The following is a 17,623-nucleotide window of genomic DNA, read 5'->3' as shown; positions in this document are numbered from 1 at the left end:
AGCGCAGTCACACTGTCACCGTGGGAACCCATCTCCGATTCAGTGGAGCTGCTTTCAAATTCAAATACAAAATTCAAATATGATCTATCTGCATGACAAGAGAACTCATGCTACTTAAGCAGTAAAGGCAGAGATGGGATAATTTTCTTGCTGTCTCCCTCTTTTCCTCTCTCTGTCTCTTTCTCTCTCCTTCCCTTGCTCCCTCTCTCTCTCGTAATCCTAACCCCTTCTTCTCTTTTTCCTCTGTCCTTTTCCCCCTCATCTCACTCTCTTCCCTCTCCACTCCCTTTTCTGCTGCCCCTTCCTTCCTCCATTCCCCCCTTTCTCACGTTCACTCTCTCTCCCTCTCTCCCTCCCTCCCTCCCTCCCTCCGTCATTCCTGCAGCGCACGATGTGTTTGCCCTGCTGAAGCAGCCGGCCTACAAGCCGCTGGGCCTGCAGGTGTTCGCCACCTTCTTTGAGATCTACATCGGAAAGGCAGGTCCCCTCGCACCGTCCATGTGCAGCCATTTTAGGGAGCACTCAATGTTAAACCACAGACTCAGATTAGACCAGTGGTCTCCAACCCTGGTCCTGGAGAGCTACAGGGTCTGCTGGTTTTCATAGTGACTCTGCACTCCATGAATCAATTGGAGCAGTTGATTACACAGTTAACTCAACTCACCTGGTGTCTTGGGTCTCAATTGGGTGCTGATTTTAAGGTGAAAACAAAAACCAGCAGACCCTGTAGCTCTCCAGGACCAGGGTTGGAGACCACTGGATTAGACGCTCAGTGATCGTACAGTCATTTTACTACAGCAGCGAGAGCTGTCCAGCTTCTGTGTTTACACAGGGCCAGTGTGTTTACAGGCTTCCATTCCCGCCGGTTACCCTGGTTACGTGTCACTCTGGCTCACTCATATGGTTACGTTGTTTCCTTGTTTACCCCAGTGCCGGTTCACTCGTGAATGAGATCAAAGGAAAGCATTTCATACAGGGACCCAGCCCTCAGATTCATCCATTAGCTTATCAATAAATGCAACTAAAATATCAACTGAATATCAACACGTAAATCAGCGGGGTAATTAAATAATAACATAGAATAGATATTTATTGATGTAGAAACAGATACAGCCCGCTAGGAATGCTGAATTACTTTGTAATCAGATTTGTGTGTGTGTGCACGCGCACTTGTGCGAGCGTACGTGTGTGTGAGTCTCTGTTTGTGTGTGTGTGTGTGTGTGTGTGTGTGGGTTTTGACCGTAACCGTGCAGCTGGTGGGTTTTGCGGTCCCGTCCAGGTGTTCGACCTTCTGAACCGCAAGGCCAGGCTGCGGGTGCTGCAGGACCAGAACCAGCAGGTGCAGGTGGTGGGGCTGCAGGAGAGGGAGGTCCGGAGCACCGAGGACGTCCTCAGGCTGATTGAGATGGGGAACAGCTGCAGGTCTAACCAAAGCGAAAGAAAAGATGGGGGGGGGGGTCATTACATTTTGTACCTGGGGGATGAGATAAGGCAGAAATCGGCTTTAAGCTAAACAAGACTCATAAAGAGTCCTTTGCTCTCTCTGCCCTTCCTCCGGGCGGAGTCTCGGTACTAAAACCCGCACAACCCTCCCCCTACGCCAGGGCGTCCGGACAGACCTCGGCCAACGCCCACTCGTCCCGCAGCCACGCGGTGTTCCAGATCATTCTGCGGCGGGGCCGCGAGGTCCACGGCAAGTTCTCGCTCATCGACCTGGCGGGGAACGAGAGCGGGGCCGGCATCTCCAGCGCCGACCTCCGCACGTGCCGCGAGGGCGTGGAGATCAACAAGAGCGTGCTGGCGCTGAAGGTCAGGGGGCGCGGGGGTCAAAGGTCACTTCGGATGGGTGGGGTGATGCAGCAAGCCGTCTCAGTACGGACAGCTGCTTTAAGGCTCATTGAAAGCAGTAGAGGTGTTATTATTATAGAATTATTATCGCCCCCGATGGTGGTATGAATGTTGTTTTTTGGTTGGGGGCAGGAGTGTATCCGGGCCCTGGGGCGGAACAAGCCCCACACCCCCTTCAGGAACAGCACCCTGACCCAGGTGCTCAAGGACTCCTTCATCGGGGAGAACTCCAGGACCTGCATGGTGAGCATATTCATGGCTAATGTGCATAAAGTATGTGTGTGTACAGTATGTGTGCTGATCTAGGATCAGTTTGGCGCTTTGGGATGCAATGGATAATGTTAGGAAATGGACACTGGGGAACCTGGTCCTAGATCAGCCATCGTACCCTGAGGCAGCACTCACATCTTGTGTGTGTGTGTGTGTGTGCTCGTGTGTGTGCGTGTGTGTGCGTGTGCGCGTCTGTGTGTGAACATGAGCAAGAGTGTGTGTGCATGTGTGTGTGTGTAAGGTCATCTGGACATGTGTATAAATAATATTTTTCTCCTTGCATTTCTTGCTGCTGAAGCTCTTCCTCTCTCCCTGCAGATCGCCACCATCTCTCCGGGCATGTCGTCATGTGAGAACACGTTGAACACGCTGCGCTACGCTAACAGGTACCCAGCGCTGCTGACAGACGACGCCGATCTCAGAGTCTCAGTAGCATTGTGCTGTCCATCACAAACGCCCATGCATACTGGCGATACCTTCACACTGCTTATCTCAGGGCTTAGAGCGTTCTAGAACCTTTTGCAGCCAGGGCTAAATGAGCCCTTAGCCCCAAGCTAAGCTTCATTTCACCTCCCCATCACATCCTTAAAAACAGATTAGCACCAGCCTTAGCCCAAGGTTGCCAAAGAGCTGTTCCCAGAGGAAGGATTGACACCAACTCTTGGGGCAGAACTCACAGAATGGTTAAAAGGAAATTCACAACCGCTAGCTAGCCCCAGGGTAAAGAATGCTTGTGTGAAACGGGATGGAAGCCAGCCTGGTACTGCGGGGGTAGCCGGAGGTTATGTAGAACCTGGGGCTGCTGCTCGAATGTTAACAGTGAAGGCGTAGCAGTCAAGGTTTGGGTCGTCCCGTGACCGTAGGGTGAAGGAGCTGACCGTCGACCCCAGCGTGCCGATAAAGGAGCGTCCCGTCACGGAGTTGGTGACCCAGCTGAACGTGACGGAAGCGCACGGGGGTGCAGAGGGCTCCCCCCAGCGCGACTACTTCAAACTGCTCTGTGAATACTACGTAAGAGACACTCCGCCCTTCCTTCTGAGAAAGATACGCACCTCCTACATGTCTGTGCATGACAAAGCTGACCTGTGTGAGTGTGTGTGCATGTGTGTGTGTGTGTGTGTGGAGAGGGGTAACAGCAGGTGTGTAGTGCAAGTAAAAGGGTCACAGCAGGTGTGTAGTCCAGGTGAAAGGTTAACTGCAGGTGTGTTGTCCAGGTAACAGGCAGGGATAGCACAGGTGTGTAGTCCAGGTAACAGGCAGGGATAGCACAGGTGTGTAGTCCAAGTAACAGGCAGGGATAGCACAGGTGTGTAGTCCAGCAGAGGATAACAGCAGGTGTGTAGTCCAGAACAGGCAGGATACACAGGTGTGTAGTCCAGGTAACAGGCAGGGATAGCACAGGTGTATAGTCCAGGTAACAGGCAGGGATAGCACCGGTGTGTAGTCCAGGTAACAGGCAGGGATAGCACAGGTGTATAGTCCAGGTAACAGGCAGGGATAGCACCGGTGTGTAGTCCAGGTAACAGGCAGGGATAGCACAGGTGTGTAGTCCAGCAGAGGATAACAGCAGGTGTGTAGTCCAGGTAACAGGCAGGGATAGCACAGGTGTGTAGTCCAGGTAACAGGCAGGGATAGCACAGGTGTGTAGTCCAGGTAAAAGGGTAACAGCTGGTGTTGTGTGCCCCTTGCAGGAGTCGATCCAGTGGCTGGAGGATGAGAAGGTTCTGCTGGAGATGCCCGAGGAGCTGGACTATGACATGGACTCCTACACAAATCAGCTCCTGCTGATCCTGGAACAGAAGATCGATGTGTTGACTGAGCTGAGAGGTAATGTGCCTTGATTGCATTAAACATTTACCCTGGGCTGCTGGATCGAATCCGGAATGTGCCAGTGCCGACTGCGGTGAGTAGCTCTATAGCTTTGGTCGGACAGGAGTCCGCAATTCATCCCTCTCTAGTGACCCCCACTGGCTGCCCATAGACTGCATGTCAGAGCCACATACCAATGGTCTTCCTCTGACTCCACACTATACAAGCTTAGCTGTAGTCTGTGGTGTGAAAATAAGCATCTGGTGACATCCCTGTGAAATCGAGTAACCTGCATGTTGCGTCCCAAAGACGAGACGCAGTTTGCAGATGCGGTATCCCTCTTCATCTCTCCCTCCTCTTCCTCATCTTCCTCCTCTCCCAACAGACAAAGTGAGGTGGTTCCGCTTGGGCTTGGGCTGTGAGGAGCAAAACAGTGAGCAACTGGTCACAGAGCGGCCCTGCGCTGTTTGAACCACGCCCATTTAGGCCACACCCACTTCCATATGGATCCCTGAGACCTGTATGTGAACATTTGAGACTGCACAAATCAAAATCAGCCAGCACAGCATCCCCCCCCCCCCCCACCCCCACCGCCAATTCCCATCATGCCCTGCTCCCATTACACTGGATCTGTATGAGAAAACGACAATCTTGCTGTCCTGCTGCTGCTGGTCTGTTTTGGAAAATAAAAGTTTGCTGGATCAAAGACTCTTGGAAGCTTTTTTTATTCCTTTTTTATTAGTTCAGTAAGTTATGAATGCATGCGTGCAATCCTAAGGCATATGATCCATCTTATTTTACAAGAATAACCCCCCTAACAAACATTTTATTGGGTGGGTAACAGACCATTTATAAGCAATTTATAACTGTTGTAATAATTACATGATAACTGGTGGCACGGTATTGTAAACTTATTTGAAACTTATTTCTGTAAATTTATTTCTCCTCTGATACATCTGACAGGCACTTGAACTGCATCTATTACAGTAGGGGGTGACAGAGAGTAGATTTGAATTCCGTTCACTAGAGCCCTGATCCTTATTGAATGTGTAATCCTTGAGACCTTTCATGTTCTTTATCCAGCTTCATCTATGCGTATTTGGCTCCCAATAAAAGGTGGAATAAAAAGCTCAACCCTATCAGGCTAATAAGGGGAATTACAGTTCAATGGGTGTACAACAGCGCAGAGACAAAACTACATAAAAGTAAAAAGCATGGAAGTCACCCAAGACAGAATGTGTGTGGGGGATTAGAGTGTCAGGATCAATAATCTGAGAACCATATTGCAGTAATTCCTAGACAAATATTTGATGACTTGGTGTTTTGCTTTAATCTTTGAATATACTTAGGGAAAGGCGCGATTGTTCAGGGAGACTCATCAATACAACCTAGACATCTAGGTCGCGCATAGACATCTGACTAGACATACACTTATGCATCTGTATATTACAGTCATTGAACATACTGTAAAATAAACTGCTTTCACTTTAACCTGGCCTAGACTGTTACCACTGCACACCTAGCAGTTTCAGGGTCCTAACATAAACATAGGATATCCAGGATATCTGCATCCCATAGTCACTCACCTATACACTAGTGCCGTAGCAAGATACACAATCGTATCCATGCAGGCTACGTGCACCAGAGGCACGTCCACATCTACCACGATAGATGGTAATCTGTATAGAGCCACACTACTGGTGGATCACTTGCAGTGTCCTTCTGTGCATAATCAGCACAGAGGAAAGATTAAGACATTATTTTGGAATCAGACAACTGAGATATCATTAAAAAGTTTTTTTGTATGTTTTTTCTCATGTGAGTTTGTACAGAGTATTTTGTATGATTGGCAAAGCCTGCCAAGCAGTGAAAGAGTAGGAAATAAAGTGAGAAATATTAACTTGAATAAAGTGTTTTTCTACAGTTGGATCAAAATAATTAATTATTCAAAGAGAATGGTCAATGTTTGGAGGGGCAGAGCAAAACATTTTTGGGGTCGATGCCCCACCCTGCCCCCCTAGATGTGTGTGCACATGTGTGTGTGTGTATGTGTGTCCGTGTGTGTGAGTTTGTGTGTGTGTGCATGTGTGTGTGCACGCGCATGTGTGTGTATGTGTCCGTGTGTTTGTGTGTACGTGTGAGTGTGTGTGTGTGTGTGTTTGTGCGTCTGTGTACGTGTGTGTTTATCTGTGAGTGTTTGTGTTTGGGATGAGTACCTGATTGGACAGCAGAAGAAGAGTAGGGAAACAGAAGGCTCTGATTGGCTGTGACGCTGCAGGAGGCGGAGCTCTGAGTGCAGGGGATAGGGGCAGCGCAGAGTAGAGTAGAGCAGGCAGACACAGAGGCAGCCGATCGCCGGGGGGTGTGGATCCGGATCCGAAGCTTGTCCCAGGGGAAGCCTCATGGATTTAGGAGAGGTCTTCCTGGTCTCCCTTGGGGGAGCAGTGCTTCTCTTCTGCACATGGAAGCTCCTAAGGGTCACGCAGCAGCTGTTCCCCAAGACATGGTACCCAGTGCCCAAATCCTTCTTCTCCTCCCTGGGAGAATGGGCAGGTAAGCATCCCTCTGTCTGTCTGTCAGTCCATCTCACTCTATCTCTCTCTCAAATTTAAACTCTAATTTGAATATCATTATCTATCTCAATTTCTCTCTCTCCCTCTCTCCGTCTTCCTCTTTCTATTTTCCTTTCGCTCCCTCACTTGCTCCTTCATTCCCCTTTTTCTCGCTGTCTCATATCAGTTTAATAATTTAATATTTTGCCAGCACTTTACATAAATGAACATTAAACACGTTAGAACTACAAAACAATGACTTTTTTGCCTCTGAATCTCTCTCACTCTTTCACCTCTCTCTTCTTTCATTCCCCCATCTCTCTCTCCCTTTTTAATATGTTGAGATTGATAAAATGATATTATTATCTACATACAAAAGCCTACACTGAAAAAAAAAAATCATTTATTGGATAAACTAAATTTTTTTACTTCAGTTTGTCACACATGTATTTTTTTTTAGGTTTTCACAACTTAAAAATTTTAGGTTAATTCAAATGAAGTCAATTTTTTTGGTTTATCCTCAAAACATTTTTCCAGTGTAAATATTTTACAACCATTGCAAGGAATTTTGGCTGATTTAATCTGCCTCAGCAGGTAAAGACTCGCTGGAGATGGGAAATGATCAAAGGAGGATGGTTGATGCCCATTTGGTTACCTGCCACCTCATTGGTACATATTGTACTGGGAAAGGGGTATAAATCTTGTGCCTGAACAGCACAGCATTGTAATTGACCTGCCTTGCTTTGACCTGCCTTGCTTTTTTATGTTTCAAACAGTATAAGACATATATACATATAACATATACACCCAACATAGTTTGAACATTTATTTTTAATGTTTTATATATGAATAGATCTTAATCTGTACACTAGAGAGCTGACGCTGATCTGATCTGACCACCACTGGTACATCATGGTAGGCACCTCAATAGGAACTCTATGATTACTCTACCAAACTAAAGGCCATAATGTTTCACGAAAATCCAAAATAAAACCTCTCACATAAATTTTCATATTCTTATGCTTACAGTAAAACTTTTTAATGATATTTCCCTTTTCCAAGCAACAGATATTAGACCCTTGCACCATGGGGAAAAAAAGAGGAAAAATGTGTTCTGAAATCTCATTTTCCCACAGCGAAAAGCCAGACGCTGGAAGGTTTTTCGAGAGCTTTTAGTGTCCCAGCTAGCTGCCAGTACATGGTAAAACCAAACACATTCCACAGTCGGTCTGTGTTTGGCTTTAATTTTGGTGTGGGGGGGGCGGGCGGGGGGGCGGGGGCGGGCGGGGGCTGGGGGACAGGCATAGGGCCTTGTAAAAAAAAAAAAGTTTGCCAACAAGTATGGTTTAGATTACCATGATAGGAAGTTTCAGAACAGGGATGGAGTATTAATAAGACAGGGTGAGGAACCTGGGCCTGTAGCCATAAAGCATTAGTACAGGTTTTCCCTGTCCACATCCTAATCACAACCATTATCAGCTAAAATGCTGATCGCAGGCAGTGTTGCCAGATTGAGGCTATTTCCATCCATTTGGCCTACTTTTTTAAAAATGTTATTGTGCTGGCTTTGGGAGGGTTCACCATTTTCAAACCTGGCAACTCTGATCCCAGGCCAGAGCTCACATTTATAATGTCTATCATAAAGTGTACATTCACAACTAAAACTCTAACGTTACTTTTTATTTTCCATGTATGTTTCATGTTCATTTGCCTTGTTGTCATTGGTTGTGTGGACACATGATTGTGTTTTTATATTTGTAGATACCACACATGTTGTTTTAGATTGATTACTATGTGTTGCGTTCCCACTAGATTCTCAACCCTTCAGCCCTGCAATCTCCATGATTCGTAGTGTCAGGTGATTTTTTCTCATTTAACTCAATTAAGAGCCAAATAACCCATTTCTTTGATCTGTAATACTGAATTGCTTTCCAAATTTGCTTCGCTTAAGTCTGTACAAAGAGGCTCTTTGATCTTTAATATTGAATTCCCTTTCTAATTTTCCCCCTTTAGATCCCAAGTGAGCAAGTCCTTTCACATGTAATATGAATATTTCATTCCTAATTTAATTATTCCTAGAGCCAAAATAAAAAATAAAAAAATGTATAAATATCTTCCAGCTCAGTGTTATTGTCTGTGCTTTGATTCCAATCACTGCGAATATGTTTTTTGGGTCAAACACTGTGTTCTAGACTCCAGAGACCAGGGGCGTTCAGGTCAACGTAACATTGTAAAATACGTTTTGAAAGCCACTAGTCTCATTCGTCTCAAGTTTATACCTCTCTGCCAACCAATCCAACCAATCAGCGCGATTCAGCAAAGGCGGGCCCCAAGATTGTGTCAGCAGTTGGAACATGAACTATGGGACACAGAAAAGTGATTGATTGGCAGGGGGATGAGTCGAGTCTGCCAACCACCTTCAGAGAATCTGAGCCTAAGATGTCTAAGCTGGCACACTCAGTCGTCAAGGCGAGAGTGTCTTCAGATCTCTTGAGATCCAACCATCGGAGAACAGAGAACAAAACAAAACGAGCATTTGTAGAAGCACTAACAAGGGCCGCTGTCACTAACGGTTACAGGTCCCAAAATTTTATGGCAGAAAGAGATATATCACACGCTCTCTCCAGGGGTGTTAAAAGGAAACTGGGATGATTTGACATAGTTTTTTATGAAAGGGGAATGCATGAACCGAATTGCAGAATTAATCTCTTCAAATTAATCTCTATCTAAAGAGCAAAGGCGCACTGGTGGATATGAGCAAATTAATTTCACACGGTCGCTCAGCGGGGGGAGAAGCAGGCTATTGTGAGACTTTCTGAGGCCAGGCTCAAGTTTGGGGAGGGGGACGGAGCAGGTTGGAGGACGGCGTGCTGCGAAACAGACAGCTCCGCACAGCTGTCGGAGGACACAGCGCCTCCGGGTCATGAAGCCCACCCCACTCCGCAGAATCAAGAGGGGACAGGACGTCCATCCGTCCGTCCGTTCCCCATACACACCCCCACCCCCCCCCCCACCTACCCCCTTTCTCCATTTGTCATCCCGCCTGCATCCTGAGTTTTTAAGTGGGTGAGAACGGACTGTGTGTACAAGAACACGGTGTTACAGCCAGTAAGAGCAGAATGCACCCTGCATTCTCTTCCCTGGGGAGGCTGTGACCCCTGCATTGCATCTCGGAGGTTCACAAAAGGCCAGTGTGTTCATTTGGGTCGGGGGGAGATGGGTAAATCGTCCTAGCGTCGATTGGTAGCACCCTCTGGGACATTTGTCAACAATTGTGAGTACGTCAACAACAAGAAACGGACGTTTTCATCAGCCTTGAATTTGTCAGCAAACTTTATGCAGGCTTGATATATGGGTTGAGGAATGAAAAACTCAACTAAACTCAACCAGAAAAATGTTGTGCAGTTGAATGTGAGCTACGGAAGGCATTGCCCTGCCGAGACACACTATTTCTCAGGATGCTCTTGACATTAAGTCTGAGCATCAGATCTTTAGAGATCAACATTCAGGGCAAAAGTGAAATGAGACAAGTTTTGTCTGCCACCAAGCATCTGATTCTGCCACGGCAACTGAAGAGGCTTGACTTAAATGACTTCCACCTGGCAGCCATTTAAAGTGGCTGTCTTCTGGTGCGTCCGCTGTCTTCCGCTGTTTGCCAGGGTGTTAACCCTTACATATCTCTGCATCAGTGTACTGTACTCTGTGCTGCTGTGTTTCCACATGCGTCAGTCATGTTCTCCACTATGTCTCCATTGCATCTCCATTGCATCTCCACTGAGTCTCCACTGAGTCTCCACTGAATCTCCATTGAGTCTCCACTGAGTCTCCACTGAGTCTCCACTGAGTCTCCATTGAGTCTCCACTGAGTCTTCACTTAGTCTCCACTGGGTCTCCACTGAGTCTTCACTTAGTCTCCACTAAGTTTCCATTGAGTCTCTATTGCATCTCCATTGAGTCTGCATTGTTTCTCTATTGTCTCTCTGTTGAGTCTCCATTGTTTCTCTATTGTCTCTCCGTTGAGTCTCCATTGTTTTTCTATTGTCTCACGGCTTTTTTTTCCTCCTCTGTTGCAGTTATCACTGGCGGATCAGAGGGGATCGGAAGAGCCTATGCCTTTCAGGTATGAACCGATCGGAGTGGAAAAGCAAATCCGGAAGACAATGGATTCCAGACTATAGTGACTGACAGATGAATTGGGTATTTAACAAACCAGCAATGAATTCATTTAAAGAACACTGGTGTGTAATAATAACAATAATAACAGTAAAAAAAAATGTATGTACTGAGCACAAGCACACTTTTTTGAAATACATGAGTTGGTAATGTGTCACGTTTGCTTCACTGGAGACCGTAGTAAAACTTCTCATTTTCCACTCACCTCCAAAGCTGGCGAGACATGGTCTGAACATCGTCATCATCAGCAGGAACCTGGCGAAACTGGAGACCGCGGCGAAGGAGATAGGTGAGGCAAGGCGTCGCCACTTCCGTGGTTTTTGCACACCTGGGGTTCATCTCAGAAATTCAAGAGTTAAGGAGTTCATCTTTCAGAATTATTTCCAATTGGATGAAAACTGATCAGTCAGTTTGCACAAAAGCCACAGTCATTCCAAAATACTTACTGAAGGCAGGAAAGCCAGCTAACTGGCTGGGGAGGTCAGACCACACATGGGCCACACACACATTTGAAAGACTTTAAACTCTTCTGATGAGCACAGTTTGAAAACCCTCCAATATATCCATTCGAATTTTCATTTACCAAGACATACAGTCATATCAAATGAGAATCTTGCTTTGAATAATGTCAGCAATCTGCCAGAAATTTTACTGATATCCAAAATGTTAGGCTGTTGCAGATTGTTTGACTGAGTTTTCTTTCTCCTTTTTGAAAGGAGAAACAACAGGGAAAGAAGTCAGAGTAATTGTAGCTGATTTTACCAAGGACGACATCTATGAGCACATCGAGGAGAATCTCACAGGTCTCAATGTGGGTGTTTTAGGTAAACTGCCAAACACATGCATATGTAAGTCATACACTACAGAATGTATTTTTCCATAAGTATATGTTATGTATATAATCTACTACTTAGTTCAAATCCAATCAAATTAACAAAGATAGTTTCATTTTTCCAGTGAATAATGTAGGAATTATCCCAAGTCACACACTGTGCAAACTCCTGGACATAGAGGACCTAGAGCAGGTAAGAGCAGTATCTACCTGTACACCTGTCTACCTGTCCACTAACATACCTGTCTGTCTACCAGCACACCTGTTTACCTGTCCATTCACGTGTCCCCTGTACACCTGTTATTATTTATTTAGTTATTTCTTGTCAATATTTTGTTTATATATCTACCAGACTCTTAGACGGAGGGAGCTGTATGGAACATATTGCTTTAGCATATACTCAGACGTGTTATGTCACCCTGAAGTGTATACGCTAAAGAAACAGTCACTGTCAGTGTCGTCCACTTCCAGTCATTCTAATGTAACCCAAAATGAGCCTTGGCTATATAGAACCAACACACAACCTGCAGGGAGTGCCAACACGGACAGGTCAATGCACCACCGTCTGATATGGAAGGTGAGCAGGAACTGGACCGATAAGAAAGCACTGACCACAGTCTCGTGTCATCATTGTTTTCAGAGGATCACGAGCGTGATCAACTGTAATGTGAAGGGCTTAATGAAGGTGAGCATCAGCACTCTCCCTGCACTACTTCACTTATCACACTGGATGCATGTCTACCTGCACACCGTAACCACATCAGATTTGCGCCTTTTAAACCTGTCGTTCCTGATTCAATTCTGTCCTTTTCGCCCAATCAGATGTGCAGAATAGTTTTGCCTCGGATGGAGAAAAAGTAAGGTTTTCCCCTTAATGCATATTATTGACTGAAATGGAACACCCCCCCAAATATGGCTAGAAACATGCGGTGTGACTGTTGTCTTGCTCTCTGTTGCGAAAGGGGGAAGGGGCTCATTCTCAACATGTCCTCGGGCGTGGCGGGGGTCCCGTGCCCACTCTACACCATGTACGGCGCCTCCAAGGTGAGTCAGCCGAAATCCCACCCTCACCTGCGCACCTGAACCACTTTCCACGTCTGCCAGGACGCCTGTCTGTCTACCTGTACACCTGTCTGTCTGTCTGTCTCTCTACCTGCACCCCTGTACCACTTTTTACATGTCTACCAGCACACCTGTCAACCTCTCTACCCACACACATGAACCCTTTTCCAGGTGTAGCAGTCGCCAATGCCGCAGGCAATCTACACCTGGGGATCTTCCCTCTGGTGGTGGTGGGGGGGGGGAACCCCGTTAATGCTATTGATGATTGATGCTGTCAGTGTAAATCTTTAAATTTACATTGAAACCATCAATCAATTTTGTAGTAATAAAATATTTCTGTTGCGGGTAGAATGCATATAGAAATTAACCATATTAATTTGCAATACTGTGCTGGAGTGCTATGACTATTATTATTAATATTGCTATGGCTAACTTAAATCTATGTCCAGCTTTTTGTTGAAAGGTTCTCTCGATCTCTTCAAGCAGAGTATAAATCGAAAGGAATCATAATTCAGGTAGTGTAATCCTCAGATTTCTTGTGATATGTGGGACCCAGTACTTATAATTACAAGGTTTTAACCAAAAGTTTTGCAAAAAACTATTCATATACATGAAAATGCTCGTTGTTGTGTCCTTTTTGTGAAATGAATTGTTAACGAATTTTTAATAATCTTGATTCGGTTCTGCCATGAGGTGTCTGTCCGGGTTTATTTACAGGCAGTGATACCGTTTGGGGTTTCCACGGCGATGACCAACTTTCATAAACCGGACATGGTCACGTTCACCCCAGAGGAGTTTGTGAAAGCGTCGCTGGACTACGTTTTGGTGGGAGACTGTACACACGGCAGTATCTCCCATCAGATCCTGGTAAAACTCACAACATGTCTCTCTCCTGAAATTCACACACGCGACTGCTTTCTTTTAAATAAACAGACACATAACAAACTTGAAAAAGTACAACTACGATTATAACCTGTGATATACTTTATTGGGAAAACCAATTCCATTTCAGTTCAGTAAATCCAGGAATTCAAATTAAATTTAAGATGAAAAATTCAAATTAATGTTCTATACCATTCCGTTTTATTAATGAACTGCATTTCACTTCATTTCCCAAATTCACTGGATTAAAATGGAACTGGTCCCAACTCTGTGACCTACAGCATTCAGCAATGGACCATTTCTATCATTTTCTTATTGAGAGCATTTGAAGACATCGCTCACGATGCCTGTTGATTTCAGTAGGCCTACACACATCTCAAAATTTAAAAAAAAACTGTTTTTCTCTCATCTCAACGATTCTTTCTGTTATATCTCCAGGGGTGGATCTTGCAAGCAATTCCAATTCAGATCCTACATAGCGAGGTTATGCAAGAGAAATTGTCTGAGTTTGTCAACAAGAGTGTCAACGGTAACTGATTCAATAAAATCTGAAAATAAGCTTTTGATTGGCTTACCGGGCCATGCTCCTGTCATTTTATAGGAATCCTCCCACTTATCAAAAGCTCAGGATGGAGGCCTACGCCACTGTTGACACTCAACTTGATATCAACTGACCGTCAGTTCAGCGTCAATGAAAAGTAGCAACTCATTGAGACTCTGTTAATACTCGACACTTGTCTTGTTGACAATAAACAAATGGCTCTTAACTATTCATGATGTCACACGAGGATGAAGTGTGGGTAAATGACAACATGTTGATAATCATGCCATATTTAGTTGATTGTTCATTCAACAGTACTTGAAATAGCCACAGACATGCAATTGATGGATAGTTGAGATTCAGCTGAATATTTGATGCTCAGTTGATTTCTGCTTACTTAGTGCAGAGAGAGAGTTGAGACACAGAAAACAGACAGGAAATACTTTGTTTAGTGTCAACAGAGTATTTCTTGACAGGAGTGTTGAGTGTCAACAGAGTGACTCTTGGCAAGATTTTGGAAACGGAATCACCTTACAATGCAATTGACTTCAAAGTGACACTCAAGTGATATTCGGTTGATATCTGGGTAGCAAAATTATATGCTGTATCTAAGTCTCTGTGTCTCCATAGAAATATTAGAATGTTTCTGTGTATGACAACCAGATTTACTTACGTTTGCCATTTCCATAGGTAATGGCCCAAGTAAATCTTGTACGTGCAATATTCCTTGGTGATATTTATACTGATCCTCTCCATGGCAAAGTGGTTTGGTCCTTGTTTTACCAGAGGATTGCAGTTTAGAATACAGTGAAGGGCAGTATTAGTGTACCCATGCTCTGCTTTTGTAACCCAGCTATTGAAATAGAGGAGGACAGGTGAAGGGCAGGCGCGGGTACGTATTTTACCACACAGCTGGTGCGTGCAGGTAGACTGTTCTTGTGTCCCTGTATGGATGTTTTATTGTGGTTCCCACGCTTCTCCTGGGCTGCCCCCAACTGAAACCAGGCATTTGATGTGTTCCATCGCCACGACATCTGATGCTGTCAATCAAGGGCTTGATTAGTCGTATCAGGTGTGCTTGAGGTAGAACACAATAGACACCTGGATCTGACTGGGGGTCCCCGAGGAGAGGTATTGGGAACCACTAGTCTAATCTATAAGTGAACTGGTGTTGGTATACACAGCTAGGCAGCTAATTAAGCAACTGGGTGACTGGTGGAAACAAAAATGTGAATATGCACCTCATTTACAACCCACACTCAGACATGGTGTAAGAGTATCCCACAGAAAAGATCACTTTCTGCCTGTAACCCTCCCCAGTGGGGTGAGAGCCATAACCTCCGATCACACCAAGTACAGAGCCCTTTGTTCTGGTTCGATATTGGCCTGGCAGAACACTCTGTTAACCTCTCAGAATGTGGAACGTGACCGTTGAATCATGGGAAATGCAGGCCCCCTGGGACTCTGCTCCAGACACTGATGGACAGCAGCCCAGTGCCGTGCAGTTAATCAGTCAATGAAAGAAAGTCGTCTGGTTCCTCTTGACTAAAAAGGAAGTCTGGAAAAAAAGAACCTGGTCACATAAATTCCAATTAGATCAGTGCTGACCTGGGATCAGTTGTGCCTTTTAGCTCATAATTCACCTGGTTGCCTGGTTACCTGGGATGCAGAGAGTGTACCAGGTTGACCGGCCCACCCCTTCAATCACGGTAGTGTCAAACTGCCCTCTGGGCACAGGTATGGGTCCAAACATTTTGAGAATCACTGCCCCGTTTCTCAGCATCCATGTGTTAAAAAGCAGGTGAAAGAGAAGCTTCGCTGTTCAGTCATTGTCATTGTTAAGGTGAACATTTCTGCTTCCCATTTGTTATCTCAGTTCTTGCTGCTGTTTGTAAATCTGTCCCAGTGTTCAGGCATGCTGTTGTCCTCACTGGCAATATTCATGGGTGTATTTCCTGGCGAATAAAGAATTTTTTAATTTAAATGCGAGTTTGAATGAGTGTGCTGTTTCCTCCCACCGCCACACTAGGGACTAGAGGCCCAGACCTTTCCGTCCCCGGGTATATTTGTGGTGAACGATGGCGAGAAACAGCTGCTGCCGTTTGCCGAGGCTAAGTCTCGGCGTTGGCAGGAAAGGGGGGGGGGGGGGGTGCGGTGAGAAGGTTGGCACCCGCGCAGCGGAAATCTGAAACGCTACCCGAGAAGGGAGGTCAGCCTGACCCCCCAAGCGGCCATCTGGGCCGTTAAAATCTCCGGCTTACAAACCAGCAGGATAAAGAACTCCGGGGTGTGGGGAGACAGAGCAAAACAACACTGTGTCGCAAACCCCCCCCCCCAATCCCCCCCCCCCCGACACATCCAGCTGTGCGTCTGCTGGCAGGACAGGGAAATGCAAGGAGAGAAAAAGGGGGTGGAAGGGAAAGAGAGGGAGAGAGAGAGAGAGATGGAGACGAAGACAGAAAGAGGAGGGAGAGACAGGGAGGGAGAGAAAGAGAAAGAATGGGGGGGAAGGTGAGAGAGAACGGTAAAGGATAAGGGAAAAAAGAGATCGGAGAAGCAAGGGAGAACTTGAAAATTTTCAGGAGGGATAGAAAAAGCGGAGGGAAGGAGAGAACGATGGAAGACAAAGACGTGGAGGGAGACAGTAGGAGAGGGAGAGAGGCGGCTGGAGATAGAAAGGGATAAAGAGAGGGGAAGATGAACACTGTCAGTCTTTCCACAATAGAACACTCAAACCCTTCTTTTCCTTCAACCTCAGCATGCTGTTTATGCATCTCAAGCCGGATTAATTTTTTTTACAGGCCGGGGCACTTCATCTGCTCATCAGACACGTATATATTCGTTTGTGGTGAACATACAGCAGCCAAACTTTCATATTCTAGGATTACGCGCGCTTAAATTTCCCCTCACGTACCGCGGCCAGGACTATTCACATCCTGCTTTGTGGCTTCACTCTCTATCTCTCTCTCACTCTCTCCCTCTCTCTGTCTCTTTCTCTCTGTCTCTCTCCCTCCTCAAATACCTGTATTCACTGACATGATGAAAAAAAAGCGTATAATGAAGTGCATGGCTGCCGCCATTGGAGGTGTGTTTACTCATTAGCAGTGGTGGTGATTAAAAAGTGGTAAAAAGAAATGCTCGCTCTCTCTCTCTCTCTCTCTCACACACACACACACACACACACACACAGACACAGACACACACACACACACACACAGAGACACACACAAGTGGACTCTCAAATAAATTCCTCAGCTCTTGTTTTTCGAGGAACATCCAAATAACAGCCTGTCCTCTGGATTTCCCCCTCCAGCAGCTTCCCGCAAATCCCAAAATAAATTTTAAAAAAGATTCTCTTTTACTGTTATGGCTGAATTGGTCCCCATCAGGCAACCAAGAGAAGAAAAAGTAAAACAGAACTAAACAAACAGTGAGAGGAACACGCAGTACCCTCTTCTGTGATGTTATCCTTTGAATGACACTGTCCAATATGGCGTTGGCACGGAATATTTTGGACAAATTTGTAGTATCCTGGTCAAATAGGGTTCAAGTTAGTATATTTCTTTAATTTTATAAGAAAGAAAGAAAGAAAACTATTATTTTCTTCTCCAATATCTAATATGTTTTAAAAAGGAGTACATATTTATAACAACA

General features: G+C 45.5%; 3 protein-coding genes across 10 annotated transcripts in view; 2 read left to right on the top strand and 1 right to left on the bottom strand.

Moving 5' to 3' along the window:
• The window catches only part of LOC135233414 (kinesin-like protein KIF2A), a 6,088-nt gene extending 1,475 nt beyond the window's left edge, over positions 1-4,613 (top strand). Inside the window, exons 6-13 of the mRNA XM_064296927.1 lie at positions 386-477; positions 1,280-1,422; positions 1,605-1,809; positions 1,981-2,091; positions 2,437-2,504; positions 2,982-3,129; positions 3,810-3,945; positions 4,313-4,613. Coding sequence (XP_064152997.1) covers positions 386-477; positions 1,280-1,422; positions 1,605-1,809; positions 1,981-2,091; positions 2,437-2,504; positions 2,982-3,129; positions 3,810-3,945; positions 4,313-4,398 — 989 coding nt within the window. The 3' untranslated portion in view covers positions 4,399-4,613. The remainder of the gene's footprint in view (positions 1-385; positions 478-1,279; positions 1,423-1,604; positions 1,810-1,980; positions 2,092-2,436; positions 2,505-2,981; positions 3,130-3,809; positions 3,946-4,312) is intronic.
• The window catches only part of cbwd (COBW domain containing), a 244,096-nt gene that overhangs the window by 167,942 nt on the left and 58,531 nt on the right, over positions 1-17,623 (bottom strand). The window lies entirely within an intron of this gene.
• Positions 6,265-16,026, top strand: hsd17b3 (hydroxysteroid (17-beta) dehydrogenase 3). Of its 8 annotated transcripts, none has more exons than XM_064296920.1 (11): positions 6,265-6,480; positions 10,553-10,599; positions 10,866-10,941; positions 11,369-11,476; positions 11,610-11,677; positions 12,125-12,169; positions 12,307-12,341; positions 12,447-12,528; positions 12,996-13,061; positions 13,264-13,413; positions 13,867-16,020. In XM_064296920.1, the coding sequence occupies exons 1-11, from the start codon at positions 6,330-6,332 to the stop codon at positions 13,963-13,965; spliced, it is 927 nt and encodes a 308-aa protein (XP_064152990.1). In that variant the 5' UTR covers positions 6,265-6,329; the 3' UTR covers positions 13,966-16,020. The 8 variants fall into 8 exon arrangements, with proteins under 8 accessions (XP_064152990.1, XP_064152989.1, XP_064152988.1 ...); XM_064296919.1 differs by having other exon boundaries at positions 11,369-11,500; positions 12,307-12,336; positions 12,442-12,528; XM_064296918.1 differs by having other exon boundaries at positions 11,369-11,500.

This window comes from Anguilla rostrata, chromosome 10, assembly GCF_018555375.3.
Source record: "Anguilla rostrata isolate EN2019 chromosome 10, ASM1855537v3, whole genome shotgun sequence".
In the NCBI taxonomy this organism is placed as follows: domain Eukaryota; kingdom Metazoa; phylum Chordata; class Actinopteri; order Anguilliformes; family Anguillidae; genus Anguilla; species Anguilla rostrata.
This window is presented reverse-complemented; position numbering and strand designations above follow the sequence as displayed.

Coding starts and splice junctions, on each gene's coding strand:
- hsd17b3 (XM_064296914.1), top strand. CDS start 6,330: ATGGATTTAGGAGAGGTCTTCCTGGTCTCCCTTGGGGGAGCAGTGCTT. Junction 12,170..12,306: donor ATGTGAAGGGCTTAATGAAG/GTGAGCATCAGC, acceptor TCGCCCAATCAG/ATGTGCAGAATAGTTTTGCC. Junction 12,529..12,995: donor CCATGTACGGCGCCTCCAAG/GTGAGTCAGCCG, acceptor ATCTATGTCCAG/CTTTTTGTTGAAAGGTTCTC.